A 22,935-nucleotide genomic window follows, 5' to 3' on the forward strand; every position below is an offset into this window, starting at 1 on the left:
TGAAATACTCAAACACCAGTAGTTTCATCTCTGACTTTAATGGGAATCATTGAATCAAAGGGAACACAGATTCTGCAAGCAGGCTGGTATTGCTTGCAGGATATTGGTGCACTTTGGTGACAGAGCTGCTGATAACCTTGGAGAGGCAGGACTAGAAAACAGACCATGGAAGCACACTGGGGAAGGCAGCTCTGGTGAACAGCCATGGGGTGGGAGGTGCTGGAGTGTCACACTGCAGTCTTAAGCATATGCTTCATGTGCTCCTGAGTGTGGATATCTGCTGGCAGACGTCTCTGCATGCTAAAGAGTGTCTCTGGTCAAAAACCTGTGTGAGCATCTGCTCCCTTGGAGGGGCTTCAGGATCAAAACAGCCTGTTGTTCCCTAGAGTTCAGGGGTCTGGGTGGGAGCCAGAGGGGCTCGTCCTTTGCAGAGAGGGTGAGAACTCTGGAGATGGTTTTCAGAGGCTGCAGAAGGAATGACGTAGAGGAGGGAGGAAAAGGGGAACAGAGAGGGGAGGGAGAGAGAGAGAGAGAAAGAGAGCACACCATTACTATCACACTTTCAAACTTTTCCAAGACACAAACCTCATGGAGCCCACCATGTTCTTCATTACCTGTTCTTTTCCCCTCCCCTCATAAATGAGCATGCAAAACTATGTAATTCTTCAACAACTGATAAATCAGGAAACAGGGCTATGCACCCATTCTGAGATGGCAAAAACAAACCTTTCCAAAGTCCCTTCGGTGATATGGGTTAAACAAAGCCGATAGCTCCTTTGCTTTTGCTCTCAAGGCAGGTACAAAACATTAACTACTAACTTAGATACCAAACATCCATCCACCCATCTCACCCACCAAACAGAAAGACAGCTCCAAGATGTAACTGTAAAAAAACAGGTAGCAACAGCTACACTTCCTGCAAGCACTTGATAGCAACAAACTAGAACAAATGCAATATGAACAGGAGAAAAAGCTGGTGGCTTTTGGTTGTTCAAATTTCCTGGCAAGGAATAAAGCTTCGTTTTCTCTGGAGCACTGAGATACACTATACTGTTAAAGCAATACTGAACAGAACCTTTGAACCTGCCTCCTTCAAACAGGCAGCATCCTCCTTAGAGAATGAATTTGCTCATCAGTGGGACATCACTGTCCATCTTATTCATATGCAGACTAGAAACACTTTCAAGGAACTAGATTACATGAATAGTAGGCCAATATATCTTCCATGAATATTTTCTTGCATATGACCTTCGTAGCACTTTGAGCATTCGAGAATTGCCCTCCTGAACCACAGTGTTGCAAGGTGGCTGTTGTAGTGACAGAAAAGGAAAAGGAACGCCACCCACAGAAACACCTCAGCACAGAGAATTTAGAGAGCTGCAAGGTGATTACCCACATAGGGGGTTACTGGGAAAGGAGATGAGAGCACAGACCAGGGGAAAGCCCCAGGGGAACTCTGACCTCAGGGACTTTGAAGAATGACACTGCAGGGGATTTCCCTGTTTATATCAGATGTAGGAAAACTTTAGGGAAGTGCTTTACCTGAGCCATGGCAGACTGGCTTGGATTATTTTCTGAGCTGTGACAAGTGCTTGGAGAAAGGGAAAACCTGCAGCCCCTCTGTATCACTAGTTTTTGTGGTGAGGCACTCAAGTCCCTGTGGAATATTGTCCAGATGTGACAACTGCTGCTGTGCTGCTGGGATGTGATGTGAGATGTGATGGGATGTGCTGGGATATGATGTGGTTAGGACACACAAGTGCCAAGTAGGGCAACAGGGAAGCTCTCATTCTACCTTATGAGCACACTAAACAGAGTTTTTGATTCCTTGTCTAATTACCTTAAAAATTAATATACCACACTGTCTATTGTCTCCAGACTGATGGACATGGAAGATCATCTTTCTCTCCTACCTCAAACACAAGCCTCCAAACATCTGAGCTTTTACTGCAGGTCTCTGCTGCTAATAGCAGTACTCCTTGACACTATCTCTGTCACAAGATCTAGAAAGACAAGAGCTTCCAGCTCACAACAGGACTGTGTGAAAGAAAGAATAGCTTTTTGCTGTGTAGCAAAGTTTTGCCCAACACACAAAACTCCCCTTGTATGTTCACAGTATTGCCTCACTGCCAAAAATGGGTGCAAATTTTTCCAAAAAAGCTACAGTGTTACTTGCCTCCCTCCTTTTTTAGTTGCATTTGAAATTCTGGTTTTATTGAGTTTGATTAATTAGGAGAATTAATTAACTAGTGATCTGAGAATGGACATCCTCCTGAGAAGGCAAAATAGAATGAAAGCACAGGCAAAGTAACTTCACCATGTTCACAAGACTCCTTGCATTCACTTTGATTGCATGTTTTCACAGACACTCTGACAGCTAGGAGGATGGATGTCTCATAAGTGATTCAGTGTTCCTGCCTCTCCAAGTAAGGACTGAAAAAGCTGCAAATTCATATCTCCAGCAGCCTACCAGCAAAACCAGGGGCTTCACATTCCTAGAACAAATGTGGAGGTTTTTTTTTCCTCTCTCTGCCTCCTTAAAAAAGAAAACAACGACCAACTACACAAAACCAAACAACCCCAACAACAAAACCCTAATCAAAACTCTTCCTAACTCTTTATTTGACTCAACCACAAACAAATACACTTGTTCTTTCCCAAGCCACTTTCTTCATATCCCAGATAATATGAAGAATACTGCAGACTTGTCAAGGCTCATGCCAAGAGCCAATGCTCCCTGCCACTGAGTCCATAGCAGAGGTAGAAGTAGACCCAAGCAGGCACAGAGAAGAGCAAAGTGCAATGTTGCTGTGTTCAAGGCTGCCTGATGGAAGGCAGCCTCCCCAGCTGCGCCCCAGCCCTGCAACTTCCTCCCTGCTATGCAGACCCAACTGAGACACAGGCAGGGGTCACTTCTAGGACAGAAATCCCAGTCCCAAGCTTGTGCCTGGCAGCTGGATTACTGTGGGGGGCAGCAGGAATGCACGTTTTGGGGTCTGCAGCTGGTGTGTAGCAGCTGGCATGCAGTGGCTAGCTAAAAGTAGCTCAGGGTGGAATTTCTCTCTTGGCCACTTGGATTTGAATTTCAAGCACAAGCCAGTCTCCCATCTGTTTCTGTTTGCCTGCATTGTTCCTCTGCCCCAACAGCCACCAGGCACAAGAATGTTTTTCCCTTTTGGAGTAAGGAGTTGGCATTTTGGAAGAGAGAATCTCATTCCCACTCACTGGAAAGCAGAGTTTGGGGCATCTTAAAACAATGCTTAGCCTGTCAGTCCACCTACAACACCTTACTGATCTGGCAGAGATGAATCTGAGCAGAAACAAGGAGGACAGATCAAATGCTGGGATGAGCTGCAGTGGGCAGGGAGAGGAAAGACTCTGAACTTTCTCCTCCTGCCCAGACTGAGCACTTGCAGGGTTTATAGCAACTCCTTGCTACCAATCTGCTGTAAAACCTGGAGCTGTTTCTAGTCCTGTTGGCATCTCCTGGGATGTGGGCTTTCTCACCTGCAGAGCTCTTGCTCAGTTCAGTACTGGAGAATCTCCTGGCATTGCTCTATCTCATGGTCTCTCTGACCACTTGTGTACCACCTGCCAGCCTGGACACCATTTGAGTGTTTCTGCCTCTTTTCAGGGACCGGGAGAGAACTGGGCAGGGTAAGAGCTTTCTGTGGCCAGGTTACTGGCCCTTCTACCCCACAGTACAGCTGGTGCATGCAGTCAAGCCTCTGCCCTGCTGCTTTTCCTTAGGAAAACCACATAGCTTGAGCCCACCTTCTGGGATTCCTTGGGGCAGCAGGCCAAAAAACATTGCAGAGGAGCAAACCCATGGCAAATGGGGTCCAGTGCTCGTCCAGGCAGATGCATCACGGGAAAGACTTGCTCTGCAAGTGGGTACTTACGTGAGGGTCCCACACAGGGTGAGGTGTGCCCGTGCCAGGAGTGCCCTCACTTCATATACTCCCCTTCGCTCACATAGTCCATAAAAGACCCCGGCAACTCAGCAAAATCTTCCAAGACAAGACTGGTGGAGTCCTCACCCAGCACATCACTGTCGGGCCGGGATGCCCGGGGGCGCGGAGCCGGCGGTGGCGGCGGTGGCGGCTGCGGCGGTGGCTCAGAGACGCTGGCCTGGCCAGAGCCTGGCAGCAGCTCCTCACAGTCCTCCGACTCCCCCTCGGAGGAGGCTGGCCCAAGGACGTGGTAGAGGCTGGGCAAGCGGATGTCGAAGCGAAGGCCAAACTTGGCGAAGAGCTTCTCATTGAGGGAGTAGAGCTTCTCTGAGATGTCATAGCCCAGATGGGAGGAGAAGAGCCGGGCGATGTAGCGGTCCTTCCTCAGGAGGAGATACAGCTTCTTCCTCGGCCAGGTGATGTAGCTGCAATCGGTCTCGGCTGTGAGGGTGACCTGTGGGGCAGGGAGTGAGTGGAGTAAGTGCCACTGCCTGGGCGGGGTCACCCACCTTGGAGCCGTGTGCTTCACTCCAGGGAATGCCCTTAGCCCCTTTGAATCCTAATCTCCTTGGATATGGTGGAGCTGGAGAGACAGATTGTCCTGGTTGAATGACTGGATAAATCCTTACCTGCTGCTGTTTCCTCTCCCTAAGGAGGCAAAGACTCCATTTTCCTATGCAATTAGTATCATGTCCTCATTTATCCCAGCCACATGGATGTCTATGATTCACTCTCTTGCTTCCAGATGATGCTCCCTATTGACATCCGAGGGATGTAGCTGTAATGGACAGGGCAGCACAGACACCCTTATCCCTCAAAATGCTACAGAGGGGGATATTTTTTGCATGCTCAGTCAGTCTGAATTGCCAGCAAGTAGCCCTGGGGGAGGCTGCTGACCTATTCTGCTGCTGGATTGCACAGCCCCACAGGCCCTGCTCCAAGAAGGCCTTGAGCGTTGGAAGGGCCATCTGAAAGGCTTGTCTGGTCATCCTGTGCCCAAGGGACATCCTGTCTCAGCAGTTCTGCTGGACTCTATAGGGCTGAATGGCCTTGAAAGACATGGCAGCACAGCTCAGTGAGAGGGGAAATAAAAAGGTTTTATTGTGTTTGTACATATGAAGAAAACTCGTGAGGGTTTATTCGATTGATTTTAGAGAATGTTTCATTTTCCTGCTGGTTTTGCAGGAAAATGAGAGGGGTAAAGAGAGACCTTTTCCCCCTAAGTATAGAAAAATAACCATTTCAGTCAAAAACATTATATAGTATGTAAGTGTATATTATAATAAATAATAATAATAAAGACAAGAAATGCAGGAAGGGTCAGACTGCCCTGGGCCAAAGAAGAACATCCGAGTGTAATGGAGACACTGGCATGCGAACAAGTGCTGGAGCCAAAATATTCCGGGGGCTCCCTTTCACTCTATGCCCAGGGGTCTCCTTGGTCAGCTGCCATGGCAGAGGGCCACTGGGAAGCTGAACATGGCTTGGCGGCGTGTGTGTGTCCTTGGGTTTGATATTTAATGCCATTGCCCTGCAAACAGCTGTTTGATGAAAGAAATATAGGAGATAAAACCTGAGAACTTTCCCAGGCCAGGCAAGCAAAAAAAAGGGTCACATGGAAATTGAAATTACTGGAATCTCATTTTCCTAACCAACCTCTGGCACAGCGATCAAAAGTGATCCCTTTGTGTGAGGGATTGAGATGTAATAAGCAAACCTGCCATCAAACCAGGACAGCAAGGAAGATTTCACTCTTGAATCCCCCCTAACACAAGTGCTCCAGCATCAGCAAGAGCCTGTAATTCAGCCTTCTGGAGGAAAGTGCCAGCCCTGAAACCAAACTCCTTCAGGCACTGGAACCCAACAGTCCTGTGGGAAGCAGACAGCCAAAGCAGAACGCTCAAGGAAACCAACTATTCTCGTAGACTGAGTCATGCTTCTGCCATTTTTCAGTGGGCTCAGAATTGAAATTGTTCAATCCAGAGAGTCACGGGCAAGAAAAACCTCAGGCAAAAAAAACTTTCCATGCCTTCCTCCAGCAAAAACCCAGAGTCCAACATGCACTTTTTAAACCAAATTATTGTGTTGCTAAGACAAGGTTGAGATAAGTTACAGAGTTTTACTACTCAGTTGAGAGGGACTAATCTGTTAAACATCTGCCAAAAGCAGCACCTTGCCATGGTTCAGCATGGTCACCAAGAGTAAGGTCCTTCCAGGTACATGGACTGGTCAAGTGACACCTGATGACTGCTGGTCTCACACAGCTGGTACTTCTTCATGCTCCTCGGTAAGCACACATGTCTTTAGGCATTTTCAGCATATGGCCTTCCCTACCTAAGGCTCTACCTCCCTATCCTGATGCCTGGCACGGCTGACCTCACTGACCAGCCCTGTCTTGCAGAGCAGGAGATGTGCCAGAGCGTGGTGCTGGCAGGGCTGGTGCAGCCTGGCCCCAGCCTGCTCCCAAGCTGTCTCACACACCACAGATGAAGACCCTCAGGAGGTCTGGGAACATTCAGTTCCACAGAAGTCAGCTCAGAAAATGCTGTGGATGTCTTTGCAGGTTGCATGCCTGCAGTCAGCCATTGCAGTCAGCCATTTCCCTGCTTGAAGTACTGGGCAGCCATCACTCTCCCTGCCAGATTCTTGGGCAAATACAGCCCAGGAGCTAGCAGCAGTCTGCTTCCAGATTGAAGACCTGTGCAAAACATGAGATACCACCAGCCCTAGCACAGCCATGCTGTTGTTGCCTTTTCTACTTCATTACCTTGGTCCAACATCCCAATTTCTGCTCACAATCTGTAGCCCTGTGCCACAGTTACAGCCAGCTATCTCCTACAACCATAATCACTGGTGATGGCACTGTTTTCAGGAGCAATCACCATGAACCTTTCACACATGAGCCAAATTCAGACCCTAGGAAAGCAGATTTGGAGAGCTGCCCTGGTTTAACCAAGTCTGCTTGGGGCTACCTACCCTCATGAGAAAGCATCATTCCCTCATGACCCTCCCATGCTCCCAAGGGATTAGCAAAATCCCTCCTCATATGCCCTAATTGACATCATCAGGATTGACATCCTGATAGGTATCAGGCTATCCTAGGATGTGTGTTAAAGACAGAGGGATGTAGGCTTAAGTAATCTTCTCCAGAAGGAAAGCCAAAAGCTGTGGGGTGTTGACAGCAAGGCCAAAATCCTTTCAGTTACTGCAATTGAGAATTGGTCTGGCCTCTCAGCAGGGAAACCTTCTGCTCCGAAAGAACCATATTTGGGTGTGAATCATCCTTTCTGCTCCTCCACCCAAAACACATGACCACCAGAAAGTCCGGTGAGGAACAGGATGTTTATGGATTTACATCACCGCTGCACATTGCCATGGCTGCTATTGTGATGCTAGGACAATGCACCCTGTTAGCAGTGTGCAGGGCAAATGCATCAGTACAGGTACTAGAAAACATGGTAAGGGAAGGGAGCAGGCAATCTGACACCTTGATTCCCTGATAAACTGGAAGGAGCATGTGAAAAATGCATATTTTATAGTTGGCTTTTCACAAATGTTACAATGAATATTATATGTATAATGTTAGAAAATTATGCTGTATTAATTCTCTTAAGTAATGTGTTAAATGTAGTTTTAGGTTACAACATAATGTTGAAATAGAAACTCTGCGATGTAGGATTTTTTCACTAGCTCAAGCAAGAGATGAGATAATCAAGAAACTTCACACAGAGATGAGAGTGACCTAGGGCCCATAAAGAGTTACTGCCTCCTTTCCACCTTCTCTCTGTCGTTATGGAACAACCCAGATTAAGGGGAAGAAGTTGACAAAAAACAGAAAAGTTCTTAATTTGCAAGGAATTTATGCATCATATATGAGATATATGAATATGCAACAGGCTATTGCTTTTAAGGTTATTCCTTTGTTCACAAGGCATGCTGTTTGTGACTTAGTGTCCAAAAGCATCTGGACGTCCATAATTCTTTGCTTTTTATTGTCTTGTAATTGTCCTAACTCTAAATTTTATTACTCTAATTGTATTACTATTTTAATTACCATTTTATTATTATTAAACTTTTAAAATTTTAAAAACCAAGTGATTGGCATTTTTCACAAAGCATCATGCTCCACCCTCCTTGCTATCAGTAGATAGTAGGAGCATGCCCTGAGGTCTTCAGGTTAAACAGCTGATCACACAATCCTGTGCTGGATAAACCACCAGGAAGGGGAGGAAAGTATTCCTTCTACCTCCTTCTCAGACATGCAGCAAAGGGCCAAGGAGCCAAGAAGAGAAGCTGAGCTGCAGTTACCTGGAAAGTTCCTTCCTCAGAAGGTCGCAGAGACTCCCATTCTGGAGAATCCAGGAACTGGTATGGAAAGACGTAGTGAAGGAATTGTCCATCCTGGCACACTCGGATCCTGCAGGGGACAGGTGAGGCAGACAGGCTTAGGCCACAAAACAGATGTCACACAAATCTGATAGCTCAGTTTGTTCCACCACGAGGAAAGAAATACTTGTCTCACACATGTCTTGTACCCTCTCGGGACAGCTGCAGGTGCTTTAGTGATGAGGCTATCCCTCCTTTCTCTGTGGAAAACCAATTGCTGCCACTTCCCCATACTGCATCTGTGTTGTTTCTTGCTACAAAGACAGCTCTCACAGGTGCAATGCTTGGTCCTAACTCAGGACTTCTCAGCCCACAGGACTGCTGCTTTCTAGGTACTTCTAAGCCAGCCTGTGGCTCTTTGTATCTTCCTCCAGCCTCCAGGATTGCATGAGGGCATTTCCAGTATTGGGAAGTCATTACACTCAGGATCCCACAAAATCCTACTGCCCATGGTTCCTCACAGATCACCCTGAGAGCTCATATTTTGCTGCACGTTACCACTCACTTTCTCTTGGCCTTCCAAGTATTCTTTTTGCCTACTTTTGATACAATTGCCTGCCAGGTCAAGGTCAAACATGCACTGAGCTCTGCTGTGGGAATAGAGAAGGACCTGCACAGGCCTGAAGCAAGGACAATGCCAGGGCACTCTGGAGTTCTATTCATAGCTCTGCATCACCAGACCTGGGGCCTCTTGCTTTCCTGTCACCATGTACCCCTGTTGTATGATGCACAAAGGCAATTCTTGCCTTCAGGAGTTAAAAGATTTTGTTCCCCTTTGGCTTCTAATCCGCTGTCAGTGCTGCCTGGAAGGCTCAGGGATTGTAAGGCACATTTCCCAGTCCAGGCATATTCTGCATTTCTAAGACCCCACTTGCTCAGTTTAAGAAAGAGCACCATAACAGCAATGCTCTGCTGGTCAACATGGATCTCACAAGGCAATAGAGTGGATACTAGGAAATGTAAATCCACTCCTATCTCCATGGAGCATCCTTTACTTCCTACTGCAAAAGAGAGCCCAACAACTGCTCACCATCACCATCTTACTGTCTGTTGCAGTACTTTCATGCCCACGGAGTAGCATCACATTATCCAGTGCAGGTCAAGACAGCACAGAGTCTTCCCCATCAATATTATTTACAGATGCAGTAAATTTCAGAGCCAGCTGCTTACCAGAGATGTTTGGTATGGTGAAGTGCTACTGGAAACACACATACCAAATATCCCTCCAGTGCTTTACCATTCAACAACCTGATGTACCCAGGGTGCTCTTAACACGTCTCAGAAAAGCGACCAACATCAAAAAAAGGAAGGTCACAAAGAAGGTTCTTCTTTGCACACTCCCTCACCAGAAAGGATTGGCCACTGCAGTAGAACAAGAGACCAAGGTGATGCTTTGTATTCCCAAAGGAAAATCCTTGTGAGACACACCTCCTGCAGCTCAGCACTGCTCCTGTTTAGAGATCTTCTTCCTTTCCCATTCTTATGTAACATTAGTGCCAAGTCTCTGGCAGCAGGCTGGAAGCCAACACTATTGCTATTTGTATGCATCTGGATTTTGCAAATCCAGTTAAGTGGATATGCTGCTAAAGGCATGCCACAGGATCTCAGGTGAACAAATGCCAGTACTTGATCAGCACAGTTCATTCAATCAAATCTCCAGTGTGACTCTCTAGAGATCCCTGAGGTTCTCCTTGGTGGTCCAGAAGAAGGAATATCACAAATGCTTGACAGCACAGGGAAAGAAAGACACCTGATTAGGCAGGATCCACCACAGGAAAATACTCTCTTTTGATGAAAAGGTGCTCAAAGTGAAAAATGTCAAAGCCCTGAGGGTTGGGGTGTTGGGAACAGGAGGGCTGGGGTGTTTGGAACAGGAAAGTCTCCCTGATCACTGCTGGCCAGGGAGAGCCGGTGAACTGAGGCCTCAGCACTCAGCATACTCAGCACACAGCTCATTACATCACAGAGGTGTGCTGGGTACCACCAGAGGTCCACAGGTACAGAAACACTGTTTTTCTGCCTTGAGAAACACATTCCCACAGCCATTCTGCTCCCATCAGAAATAAGATCACTTCAAAATGACAGACAAAGGGGTAAGGATTCATCAAAAGTATCACAGGTAAGGCTGAGCTGGCCACTTCATTGCATCCCCTGAAATACTGTTAAGTTAGAAACACAAAACAAAACTAAAACCCTAAAAAACAAATAATATTCCCCTTCCCCAACAAACTGATGCATAACTCAGATCCTTTTCAGAGGAAGAAAACAATCCTCACCCCAGTTTTGGACAGAGGGTGATAATACAACAATAAGGCACAGCAGTTTGCTATCACACTTTGTTCAGAAATGGGAGAGCCTTTACCTGCCAGACAGCAGCAACGAGAGGCGGTCAATGGGTGTCTTGCCTTCCACTGCGTAATTCTGGTCTCTGACTAGTGACTGGACCTGCTCTTCACAGCACTTCACGATTTCTTTGTAGACTTCCAGGGGCACCTGCAAGGGCAGGTACATGGTCTTGTAGAGGAGGTCAAACTCTTCTGGGATGGTGTTTCTGCGGAGCCGGTAAGCCAGATGAGCCAGCTGAAGCAAGCAGGCGAGGACCAGCAGCATGTTCCAGATGAAGATGTCCAGCCCACAAGCGCTCAGCCAGCCCCACAGAGCATAGCAGAAGTAGCCTGGGGCCAGGAGGCCAAAGATATAGAGGGACCCAAAGATGCCACTTCCCCCCATGTAACCCAGGAGGACAATGCAGCTGGCCAGCTGGTAGGCTGCTTCCTCCATAATCTCTTTCCAGGCATCACACACTGGAGGCTGGAGAACAGCCTGGTCCCAAGAGGGGCTCTTTGCGCTCATCCTGCCCCACTCCCCACCCTCCCCAGCCGTCCTGCGCTCAGAATTAATTGTCATACACAAAGAGTGCTGCAGACGTTGGAAACCAGAGCTGCTGGGTAGCTATTCCTCCTCCTCTTCCTCTTGTGCACCGTCTGATCCCACAGCAGTGCTTCAAAGTAACATGCTAAAAAAGTGCTACTGAATGTTTTTGCACCCGAAAAATTCCAAAAGCATTTGCTTCTTCTCTTTGTGGCTCACTAAGCGTCGGCTGGCTCCCTTCTTATCCACAACAGTGAGAAAAGAATCTGGCAAACGTGAGGCCAAAAGAGCTCTGTCAGAAAAAGAGTCGAGGCCATTAGCTGGAAAACTCAAAGACAGGACAGAGATCTCCTTGCACTGCCTGTCCCGCCTGCGCTGCAGCAAATGGAATAGCGACCGTGAGAGAGCAGCAGAGGGAGCTGGTGTTGAGTGTGGAATGTGTATCTCTTGGCAGTGGAACGGAGAGAGACCCCAAATGGATAACCATGTTTGGAATTGAAATCCAAGGAGCAATAGCAGTGAGGAGAATAGACAGCAAGCATGCACCCGCTACTTAACATACCTCAGGCAGCCAGATAAGCCCAGCGCAGCGCGAGGAGGGGAAAGGAGAAGGGAAAACAACCAGCTTATCGTGGCGAGCTCCAGTCACACATCGGGCTCTCCCCTGCTCTGCACTCCTGCAAGAGAGCGACTTTCACCCAGCACAAAGAAAAAGGTCACCCCCTTTTCTCACTGTGGTTCATAACTATGACAAGGACTTAGCAAAGGAAGAGAGGCTGGTAATTTCCAGGTCCATTACAGCCTTCCCTTACTCCAGGGAGCTTCCTTTCATGGGGTGTTTTAGATCAAGGGGCACAAGGAAAAGCTTTGCACAGCCAGAGAACTGTGAATGCAAGGGATAAAACTAGAGCAAATGAGCCTCTGGACCTCAGTTTCATCTATCATGAAGACGAGACTATCCTGCTTGCCAAAAGCTTTGTGAGCGTATAACACTTGGAAGCACATTTTGTGGAGAAATCCTAGTTGAGGAATTACAGGCTCTGTTGGGAAGCACCCTTGAGAAACATCATCTCACATTCTCATTTTTCTAATAGCTGTCTAGAACCTGCCCCAGACCTTCATTTAGCCCAAAGACGACAGCCAACACTTTCCACTCAGGTAGCCCAGGACACAGGCACAAGAGAGAGCCTTTGAGGTCAGTCCTCCATGGTCAGCTACACAAAACACGCATAAATGCAATTCCTCCCCTGCTTCAAGTAATTATCAGTCACACAGGCAGGATCTGCCCCACTGCCAGGATGCAGTTACATTTCAGGCATTGACGCAACCCACGTGGTCTCCCATCACAGTATGAAGTCAGCCTGCATGGGTCAGTGGGGTAGAGATAGGGTTTCAAGGGTGGTCGTGTTTCAGACCGAGCTTGCAGCTGCCCTGCCTAACATGCCATTCCCATTGGCACCATTCAGTTAAAGACACACTGATCGCCTCTCCTAACTAATAGTACTCTGGAATAACTCTGTCTCCCAGGCAAGGCTGCAGCAATGCTTTATGGCAACCTTCAAGAATTTATCGAGGTCTTGGCCAGTACAATCTTATTTCTGCAATGATGAGGCCACATGCAATACAGAGCTGCATGGCTCCTAAGAGCCATCCTGGCAGGTTGACATGCGGGAAGGAAAGAAGACAAATTAAACTTGCACAGGGTGAGCACAGTCCATTCAGAAAGGTGCTTTCTGTTAAGGGTAAAGTGAAATAGGGAAACTGGTCTTCAGAGGCCCCTTAACTAGGTGAAGAAATAAATGCTATCTACTGAAGCAGAACAGCACTCATCTGCAAGAGTTATGGGGAAATTAAGAACTTTCTCTTGACTGTCTCTGCAAAGGAGGACAGATGATCTTACTGCTAAAGCACCACAATAAAAATCTTGGGATCCAGGTTCTGTTTTTCATACCATTGCCATATACTTGCTATATGATCCCGACAACACCTTGTCTACCTTTAGACCTGCAAAAAAACCACAAGGAGCCTTCTCTCCAAGATAGGCTGACAGCTGATAAAATTGAGAGTTGGGATATCAAGATTGTGAGCACTTAGGAAAAAGATACTTTACATAAGATCTGTGAGACAAAACTGAACTGCTATGAGAAGAAATGTAGAACTACATTAGAGGAAGCATCCTGAGAAGCACCATTGCAATTTCTCCTACCTTTTCATACTACCAAAACCCTTTTGCAGGGGCATCAAAGAAAGTGGGGAAAAAAGGAAGTTAATAATTTCATTCTTCTGTTAGGTAAATTCCTGAGTAAAAAATAAACTGGAACACAGTGTTAATGACTCATTAGGACAAGAAAGACCTTCATCTGACATCTTCCAGAACGCAAATAGTGGTGTTGCAGCGATGCAGTGAAGCACTGTGGGTGAGGATGACCTGTTGTGGTTTCTCTGTGAAAGGCAGACAGGAAGCTTTCAACCCACGGCAATAACGGCACAAAGCTCTCATTAGAAACTACACCATTTTCCTGCTGCGTCCCAATGTGACATTGTAGAGAAAATGATACAGCACTCTAAAAGGTAGATCTCAGAACACACACTAGAGATTAACTTTGTGTTTTCAGACTCAAATTTCTAAAAGGAAGATTTGTAAAGTGATTGAACCACCAAGACTAAATCTTCCTTTCTGCCTTGACAGTACCATGGCCATACAGATCATCTTCACAGCATTCTGTTTTCCACCCAGCAAAAGTAAAAACTCTCTTATTACCAAAGAGATATTTTATTTTCATGCCTTGCTTTAGCGTAAATGCCCTTCATCCAGGGATGCTGGTTCCTCCAGGATGAGTATTAAAAAGCCAATACTGATTCAATGGGAAAGGGACATACCAAAGTTGAAAACAATTTGGAATGAAGATGGCAAGTTCATAGAAAACATCTGAGCAGCATTAACACCCTTCCCTGGAAGTAAATACATAACCATTACTATAAAATGTGTTTGTGAAAAACAGAAACACACGTGTCAAGCTCTTCAGCACTGAAACAGGCAGTGTGGAAACAGGTACTTCACTGATTTCCCCACTTATAATGGACTCAACCAGTAGCACTTAATATTTAGCTCCATGTGATGATGCAACACATGTACAGCCTGCACTATGTTTGGCAAACAAATCCTCTGTCCTTGAGAGCCATACAACACAGAGATTATCAGTCCCAAATCTCACAGCAGCTGAATGACCGGTTATTTTGCCCATCCTTTAGGAAGTCAACAGGTTCACTACTGATCCCATAAGCTGAAAACTAGTTCAATCACCTGTGTTGAGGACATGAAGACCTTGGTGGCTTGAAGTCAGAGAGGGCATAATCAAACATCTCCTTTTTGATTTATTATATAGTGCATTCCTGGCATTAGTCTGCAGAACTGTTGCCTAGACAGAATAAACACTGTAGCTCCAAAATATGCACATTTGATTTACAACTGTTGGGGAAGGTCTCAAGCCTACTCCAGACCAGCTCACAGTGAATTACAAAGGTTCAAAGATTGCATGCACTGTATCTAGTTGTGCTGCTCTGTAGTTTAGTCAAGTTTCCTGCTACTGCCGTGTTTCACACCCTCAAGATACACACCACCCCATGCAGAGCACTGCCTGTCACCAACACTATCAGTAAGTATTAAACACAGGACCTCCCACTCCCTGAATGTAGCCCTGAATCCATGCCACAGGAATACCATAGTAGATATGAAGCCACTCAGCAAGGAATTTGATTTGACTAAAAGGTTTTTCCATTGTTGCTTTAAGTGTAGAGTTGTCCAGTATCATTTCTGTACTTGTTGCACACAAGTACATCAGCATCCCACTCATTTCCAAAAACTTTCTAAAGTACTAGCCAAGCTTTTACCCTCATGGAGGTCTAAACATCCCAATTCTTAACTGAATAGAATTTGTGTAAAATTGTGCAGGATTATTTTTTTTAATTTCTTGACTTGATATAAACACCACTCCACTCTCACTTGGCCACTCCCTGCCCTGCTCCTGTGGCACCATTTTCACAGTTTACCCAGACCATGCTACCACAAAGCTAGTGCTCATCCACCTTTTACCATTCTCTTCAGTTCATGCTCTGACACACAATGGTTCAACAAGGAACGACCTTATTCAGATTCCAACCTCAAGACAATAATAAACACCAAGAAGAACACCAGGTCCTGCTCCTTAAACAGTTACAGTGCCACAGGCAGCTTTGAATGCTTTCTGCCAGAGCCACACCTGCATCCCTACTCTGAGGCAGAAAGCCACCATGGACACAACTCTTGTCTCAGGACAGGACCTTCAGGAAACATTCCCACAGGAAGAGTCTAAACTCTCCTCACACAACTTGTGAGTCTCAGCAGAGGCAGCACCAAGTGTCACATACTAAATGTTCCCAGTCAAATGCCACTGCTAGCTCAGGATACGCAGGGCCCAGCAGGCAGAGAAACTATTGTGACTGCACTCACCCCCCCAGCAGGATCAAAGCCAGGAGAAAAATCAAGACAAAGCACAGATTTTGTCTCTTCAGTTTCTGATGAGAAAACTCATCAGAAGAAAAGGTAATTAGTGACACCATATTCAGGAAAGCCAGCTCATCACAGGAAGAGTAACACTAGAGTTGCACAATTACATTTTATGAAGCCAGAAAAGCCCCACTTGTAATAAACCAGAAATCGCACCTAATGTTTCTCTAGATTACAAGAAGGAATCAAAAGCAACAACTACCATTTCATACAACACTATCATCTCATACAAGTGAAAGAAGCAGCCAGAAAAAAAAAGCCCATGCGTGCATAGCACAAGACCAACTCCACAATAACTCAGCATAAAAAAAGCTTTACTTTCAGGCAAGTAAATAAAACTCAGCATAAAAAAAAAGCTTTACTTTCAGGCAAGTAACCTGCACATAAGTCTCTTGCAGTGATAGGGAGCAGAACTCTGCTCCCTTTCCCTTGAAGAACTACTGGCTCAAGCAAGTTTGAGGTGGAAAGTACCTAATTTTTCATTATAAACAATCAGCTCAGGTAACGGTATTCAAAAACAGTCAGAAGAATTCGAACATGGGGAAATCAAATACAGTTTTGACTCTAAGGAAGTTCATTTCATAAGACTGTGGTCACCTTTGTACAAACATAGTTAGAGCTAGTGTCACAAACAGCACTGCAAGCTTCAGCACGGCTGCTGAAAGCTGCTAGAGCGCAATGCTACTAGCATGATTTCACAATTTGCATCAGTGGGAAAACCCACCAAAGTTCTCTCTGCTCAACCACACCACCTCAGTAATCAGTAGGAAGAAAGAGTTCCTACGTTAATGATTAAGCAGGCTTTCCTCATTCTCTCATTCCTGCAGCATGCTGTTTTCAGTAAGGAGGGCACTGTCACTTCTTTACTTAAAAAGAAACAGAAGGCAGGAACACTGGTCATTTTCAGGGTTTTATTAAGAGGAAAAAATAATATTTTCTATAGCAGTGGTCAAGAGCAAGCAGTGGAAAAGCTACAGATGTGATGCATACTCTATCTTTAGACTCTTCATAAATAGACTCTTTGTTTATATTTGTTCTTTGCAGTAACTTGCAGAAATAATTTATTTTGCAGCTTTCCAGAATGCAGTCACACCAAAGACATCATCTAGAAGAGAAAGGAAACACAGCTTCACAAAACATGGTTTTCCACTGGATATTGAGCAACAGTTCAACAATCAACAAAAAAACCCCAGCACAAACCCACAAAAACCAATTCCCATGTGTCCTAGCACCAGAAATCTAAACTGAGGTTTGGATCTCTTAGCAGACAACAGAGGCAGCACCATTCTACTGCTGAAGAGTGACTCATAGAGGCTGTGTATTGCCAAGGGCTTCACCACCCTCACAGGACAGCAGTTGGCTGTAATGTCAATGAGGATTGCTCTGCCTTCCCTCTCATAAGGGCAACACCATCACGAGCACTACTCTGGGCCTTCCAGTGGCACCAGCTGAGGTGCCAGGGCACTTCAGAGGCAGAGGTCCTGAAGGCTGTACTCACCCCACTCAGTCCTGCTCATCTCACTCATATCTTGAAGCCCAGAGCTCTCATACACTCTTTGTGAGCTTCAATTAGGTGCCCACAATTTTCTTCTCCCTTCTCAATAATGCTGCAAAACAAAAAGATTTCCAGGGTTCAGCAATAAAATGTTCACTTACTTTTAGTCAAAGAAACAGAATTGACAAGCTGTTGGGGACAATTAAAAATCCCTATTAGGATCTAGAGATTTTCCCATCCTGTCCAGGGTAGTGCTGTGTTGGACAATATAAAACTATCCCAAAATGTTACCCAAATCTGGAGCTGTGCACCTAAAACTCTGACAACAGGCATAACAGAACTTCCTATTCACAGGCCAGGGTCTATTCTGGGCAAGTCCGGATGGGGATTTGTTATACAACACAAGACTGTCACATCATCAAGTATGCTGAGCTGGCCAGTTTCCAATTATTCAGCATGGAAGCAACAAAATTTCTCCAGTAACAGAACAATACAGAATGGGCTAATCAGTAAATTATATTTTAGTCCAACTTCAGTTGCAATTTAAGGACCCTGAAGCAAAAAGCAAAACAAAACACAACACCTGCCCAGCTATTGTTGAAAAAATGATTCACCATATATGATAACTTTTGATGTTACTCATCTATCCAAATAAAAGTCTCTCATTGTTGGTATTATCATGTATACCACAAAAGCAGTTCAGACTTGCTTTTTGACTGAATGACAGAACTGTTTAGTTTTTTTCTTAGGTTTTTTTACAATGAGCATAGACATCCCCTGGCTGCCCAGGGCAACTCCATCTGACCAGTACCATCCACCCTACCATCGTTTTCTTAAGGGTCCCTGTATTCACCCTCACTATACTATGTAATTAGACATGTTCCCCTAAACTTAGCAAAAACAGTGTTCAGTATTGTCACCTACCATCTATACCACCAGCAAAGTTAAAAAAAAAAAAAAAACAAAGAGACAATTTGGTCATCAGATTAAAGATTTTTAAACCTTAAAGATTCACTGTCAAAGGAGCTCCATTTTGAGGGTGCACTTCATACTGTTTTATAGGTCCTACAATCACGACTAAGCCTGTAATTACCAATGCAGCTATACAGGTCACTGTCAAATTTTGAACTTCTCTGGGAAATGTCATCCTCTGAGCCTCAAAAAACCAGAATATTTTGCTTTATTTAAAAGAGAATGTAATTTATACTCAGGTGAACAACAAAGAAGTTATCACCTGCTGATACGCGTTGCTTCAATCAACAATAGTGAAGATCTACAAAAACCGTCAGAAGAATTCGGACATGGGGAAGCAGCATTAAAAGCTGATCTCTGAAACCTGTTTTAAACGCGGGCTATGCGGTTTTAAACCATTCATTTCTACAGCGTGTTTTTACGCCAGTTTCCTCTCCTTCTCCACGCTGTCCCTCCTCCCTGGGAGGCTGCGGCAGGGAGAGCGCCCTCAGCCCCTGCGCAGGCCGGCGGGGCACGCACTCGGGGAGGAGGGAATGCGGCGGGCAGGGCGCACAGCCAGCGGCAGGGCGATGCCCGGGCACGGAGGGGCGGCCGCGGGGAGCTCGGCGCCGGGTCCCTACCAGGCGTCCCGCGCCTTCTTGGTCTCGGGGCAGGCGCAGCAGGGCTTCAGCGGCTTCTTCTCCTCCCGCGCCTCCGCCGCGCCCTTGCCGTCGCAGCTGGCGGCGGCCACCGAGGACATGGCGGGCAGCTGCGGCTCCCTCAGCCCGCGGGCAGGACGGGCCGGCGGCCGTGCGAGCGCGGCTGGTTCCGGGAAGCCGCGGCTGGTGCCGGGAAGCCTGGCCCGCCCTTCCCGGCCCGCGGCCTGCCGGGAGGGGCAGGGCAGCCTCCCGCCCCCGCCTCTTCGCGGCCGTCGCGCTTCGGCGCTGCCGCCGGTGCCGGGGCGCGAGTGGCGTACTCCAGGTCACTCGGTAATGAACGAGCCCGAAGGCACGGAGGGAGCTGGCAGCGCGGGGGAAAATAGCGTCAGGCGAGAGCAGCGAGTGACGCCCTCGGCTCTGCCAGCGCCGGCTCCACCCTTAAAGCTGTGCCCAGCCGCCTAAACCTCTTCCTTCCCACCCAGCCAGTGGGGAAAACACGGGATCAGTTCATTGTGAGGGTGGTCACACGGATACAGCACACTCACCATCACTGGCATCATTAATGTCGCGGTTTCATGGCAGCGGCCCAGCAGGGCCGGCCCTTGGCATTGCTGCAAAAGGATGTGCTCTGATGCTTGATCTTTTAAGTTTTCAAGCTTAAGCAACAAGAAGGGATATTTAGTTTGTGAAACAGAGAGCAACTAACGAGCTCCAAGTGCTGTCCATGCTTCAGTGATCTCAGACCTGGGAGGGAGTAACAAGTCTTGGAAAGAAGAACGTGCACTGATACTGGACACAAAGAATGCAGAATGTACAGGCCACAAGGACATCTGGCAGAACTGCCAAGATAAGGAAGAAAGCAATAAAGTCAACTCAGCAATTGTGTTAAAATAGCTCCAACTGGGTAAAAATTAATTCTGGTAGGGGGAAATGGTGTCCACCAACTCAGGTACTACTGACCCCAGAAACCTACTGACTCAAGTAGAAGACTGAGCATGTAGACTATTTAGCATGAAAAGCGTGAAAATCATTAACCATAAAAGATAGAATACTAATTTATAAGAGAAGTATGTAACTTGTAAGCAATGAACATGAATTCCTTTGTTTGCTAAAATGTATAAATAGCAAAAAGCTTTGGTACTTGGTGTGCTTGATCTGTGGAATACCACAGAACACCCAGGTTTGCACAACTCTAAAATAAATAATCAGTATCTCTGCTGAGTGTGTAATTACTGGGTTGTTGCATACCAGGTAATGTATCCAACTTCTGTGGACAACAGCATGGGCAATAAAGGAGAAGATACAGAGCTGCTTTTCCTTTGTAGTCTGTCCCAATCCGAGGCATCAGAAGCCACTCTTGCCTTTTAGATCTCTGCCACATACAAGCCACAGCTTGGCTTTTAGCTCTTAGGCCATAGTCTGTCACCTCCCAGTGGTACATTTTTGTTTGTCACCAGTCCTGATGACTCCAACGTGATACTTACACATATTAGTCTGGCAGGCACACTGCAGACCAAAGCGGTGACCCACACAGGTAATGGGGGAAGGGCAGGACAGCAGTGGATGTGACACTGCTGAGACCTTGCAAAGGGAAAAGATTAATATGCCCACTGGGATGCAGCTCCTGTGCCTTTAAGTGGGGTGTTGTAAGAGTCAAAAAAGAACTGGCAGTTTCTATCATGTACTAAGGGGATCCAAAATCATAGGAACACTGACAAGAGCAAGGAGGAACAGAAAGTGTCATGTAATTGTAGCACTCACTCTCTCACTCACTCACTCACGCACTCACTCACTCACGCACTCACTCACTCACTCACTCACTCACTCACTCACTCACTCACATAATCACCACTGAGTTATCCATGGATCTCTGCTCAGTAGCCTGTTCCCCACCATGCCATTTCTCTGGCAAGGTTGTTCAGGTGACCAGCACCCACACAGCCTTAAGCACATGTGCATTGTGAGGCCATGTCAGGTGTGATGATCTGGAATATGTACAGGTTGCACTTGTTGACCAAAATATGATTTTCCCAAATGCACACAAACATGCTGCAAGATAAAAGCCGAGATTGAAACATCTATCAAAAGCACACATCAGTTCTCCAAAGCAATGCCTTGTTCCTAGTTTGTTAAACATACTAAGCATGTTTTCCTTTAAAATTAAATATCTTTCTCTTTCCTTCCTAAAGCTTTATTTGCTGACCACTTTCCAAAGGCCTAAATAGAGTTGTTGATAGCTCTATCTAGCACAAACTTTGAGGGAAAGACTGTAATAAAACCTCCAAGAGGGTTTCTCAAGTTAGCAGTTGAATCGTATCTTTTATTTAGCTTTTTTAATATTAAAAACAAAGTTTGAAAGTCATTGATTTGGCCTGTAGAAACCAGGAAGACACAAAGCAAAATACATTTTATACTCTGGCCCAAGTTATGGAATGTCAAGGGAAGAGGGAGATTAAAATTTAGTCATCATCATCTCTCAGATGACTTTAGATGGGTCTGCACAAAAGGTATGGCCTCTGAAGACTAAACATCTCTGGAAGCAGCATTCCACTCTAGCAGCCTTCCAAAGGCTAAGGAGGAGCACTGCTATTTTGGCCATGTTCCCTGCAGGGTGTTTGTACAATTCTGTTTGTAACAGAATTGCCCCAGAAAAAGGAATAATTTTTTGGTGGGATGAAAGGACAGAGGCTGGAAGGGAGGAGAAGGAAAAAGAATATCCATTAAAGCATGGTTAACACATCTCAATACTGATTGCACCCATTTGGAGTACAATGCAGAGGCGAGACCACAGCCATTTCTCTTCTGACACTGCACTGTGCATAAGAATTGATTGTTAACTCAGTCATTTTTGTTTTCTATTTCTCCTCTGCCTACTGACAGTGGCAGAAGAATTATGTTAGAGAGCTATGTGTCAGAATGAACAGATTTATCTAGTAGACAAGAAGAAATAGCTAAGGGCTGGCTACTGAGATGAGGCTGCGAGAAAATTGCCAGAACAAGTACCCAGGAAAAAAGATCCAGTGAAAATCTCAGTCTCTGAAAGAGATAATGAGAAAAGACCCTCCCTCAAGCTGCAGTATCATTTGGCAGCCTGGTGCCATATGTCAGAGTACAAGGACTGCAGGGTAGCACTGGACATTTACAGCTCTTGACTTAAAGGACTAATGGGTGAAACAGGGAGAGACTACCCAGCTGTCATGGGTTTCCAAATTATTTCCTCTGTACAGCCCTTTATCAGAGTTGAAGAATATAACAGCAGTGGCTCATACTGTGTGAACATCACAGCAGCACTGCAGTCATTGCCACTGGCTTCCTGTGTATTCAGTTTCACCCACTAAAAGAATGGTTACCCAAAAAGATGTCCTTGTCTCCAATGGACAGATTTTTCAAGGAACCTCAAAAGTGTATTTACATTCATTATTGCTGTTAGGTTGGGTAAGCCCCTATCAATGTCGGTTGAAAGTAACAGTCTAGGGCAGTCTGGGGTTTTCCAGGTTTTCTACACTTCTGAATTACATGATAGAAGGTACATTAAGCTTTGGAAATTTTGTGTGACGAAACTGAGCTGAAGGTATTTTGATATTTTCCACGTATTGCCTATTCTGGGAACCACTTTATTATCTTGAAAAAAGAAACCTGTTCAATATAGTCTAAAGAAGTACTTTTGGTTTTGACTGAGTATAAACATAAGACAGCCAAGGCTCCAGCAGCCCAGTCAACCATATGCTGTGTGTTTTACTGTCAAAGAAGTTGTTTATGTTTTGTGTTAATGCTTAGATAACGTGAAAATAAAGGATTTCAAAGCTCTGAGCAAGATGTCTTGTCAGGACCCTGCTGCCTCTTATATCAACTGCCCAAGAACAGGATAGAGTTTCTCTTTCTGATCAAAGCTGCAGACCTGCAACTGCCAAATGCTATCGCTCAGCAGTGGAACCAGATAGAAAATGAATGCTGGGATAGAAGGGCTTGTGCTCCAGTCTAGTACAATGGAAGAGACTCTAAAGTCATTATTTACACTCCCTCTAAGCTTCAAACTCCATCTTTATGTGAAGACAAGGGGTTCAAGCACAGGAC

The 22,935-nt window shown here is 45.9% G+C and overlaps 2 protein-coding genes across 3 annotated transcripts; both read right to left on the reverse strand.

Moving 5' to 3' along the window:
• Positions 1-19: 19 nt before the first annotated feature.
• Positions 20-16,516, reverse strand: POPDC2 (popeye domain cAMP effector 2). 2 transcript variants are annotated; one of them, XM_021548847.3, is made up of 4 exons: positions 10,702-16,516; positions 8,262-8,370; positions 4,041-4,407; positions 20-465 (listed from the first exon to the last, which is right to left on the reverse strand). In XM_021548847.3, the coding sequence occupies exons 1-4, from the start codon at positions 11,244-11,246 to the stop codon at positions 383-385; spliced, it is 1,104 nt and encodes a 367-aa protein (XP_021404522.2). In that variant the 5' UTR covers positions 11,247-16,516; the 3' UTR covers positions 20-382. The 2 variants fall into 2 exon arrangements, with proteins under 2 accessions (XP_021404522.2, XP_021404521.3); XM_021548846.4 differs by having other exon boundaries at positions 3,903-4,407.
• A 137-nt stretch (positions 16,517-16,653) lies between these two features.
• On the reverse strand, positions 16,654-19,061 carry COX17 (cytochrome c oxidase copper chaperone COX17). The gene is made up of 3 exons (XM_021548833.3): positions 18,844-19,061; positions 17,255-17,363; positions 16,654-16,861 (listed from the first exon to the last, which is right to left on the reverse strand). Exons 1-2 carry the CDS (start codon positions 18,960-18,962, stop codon positions 17,279-17,281), a joined length of 204 nt encoding a protein of 67 aa, XP_021404508.1. The 5' UTR covers positions 18,963-19,061; the 3' UTR covers positions 16,654-16,861; positions 17,255-17,278.
• Between the last annotated feature and the right edge of the window lie 3,874 nt (positions 19,062-22,935).

Source organism: Lonchura striata, chromosome 1 (assembly GCF_050655825.1).
Source record: "Lonchura striata isolate lonStrDom1 chromosome 1, ASM5065582v1, whole genome shotgun sequence".
NCBI lineage: Eukaryota > Metazoa > Chordata > Aves > Passeriformes > Estrildidae > Lonchura > Lonchura striata.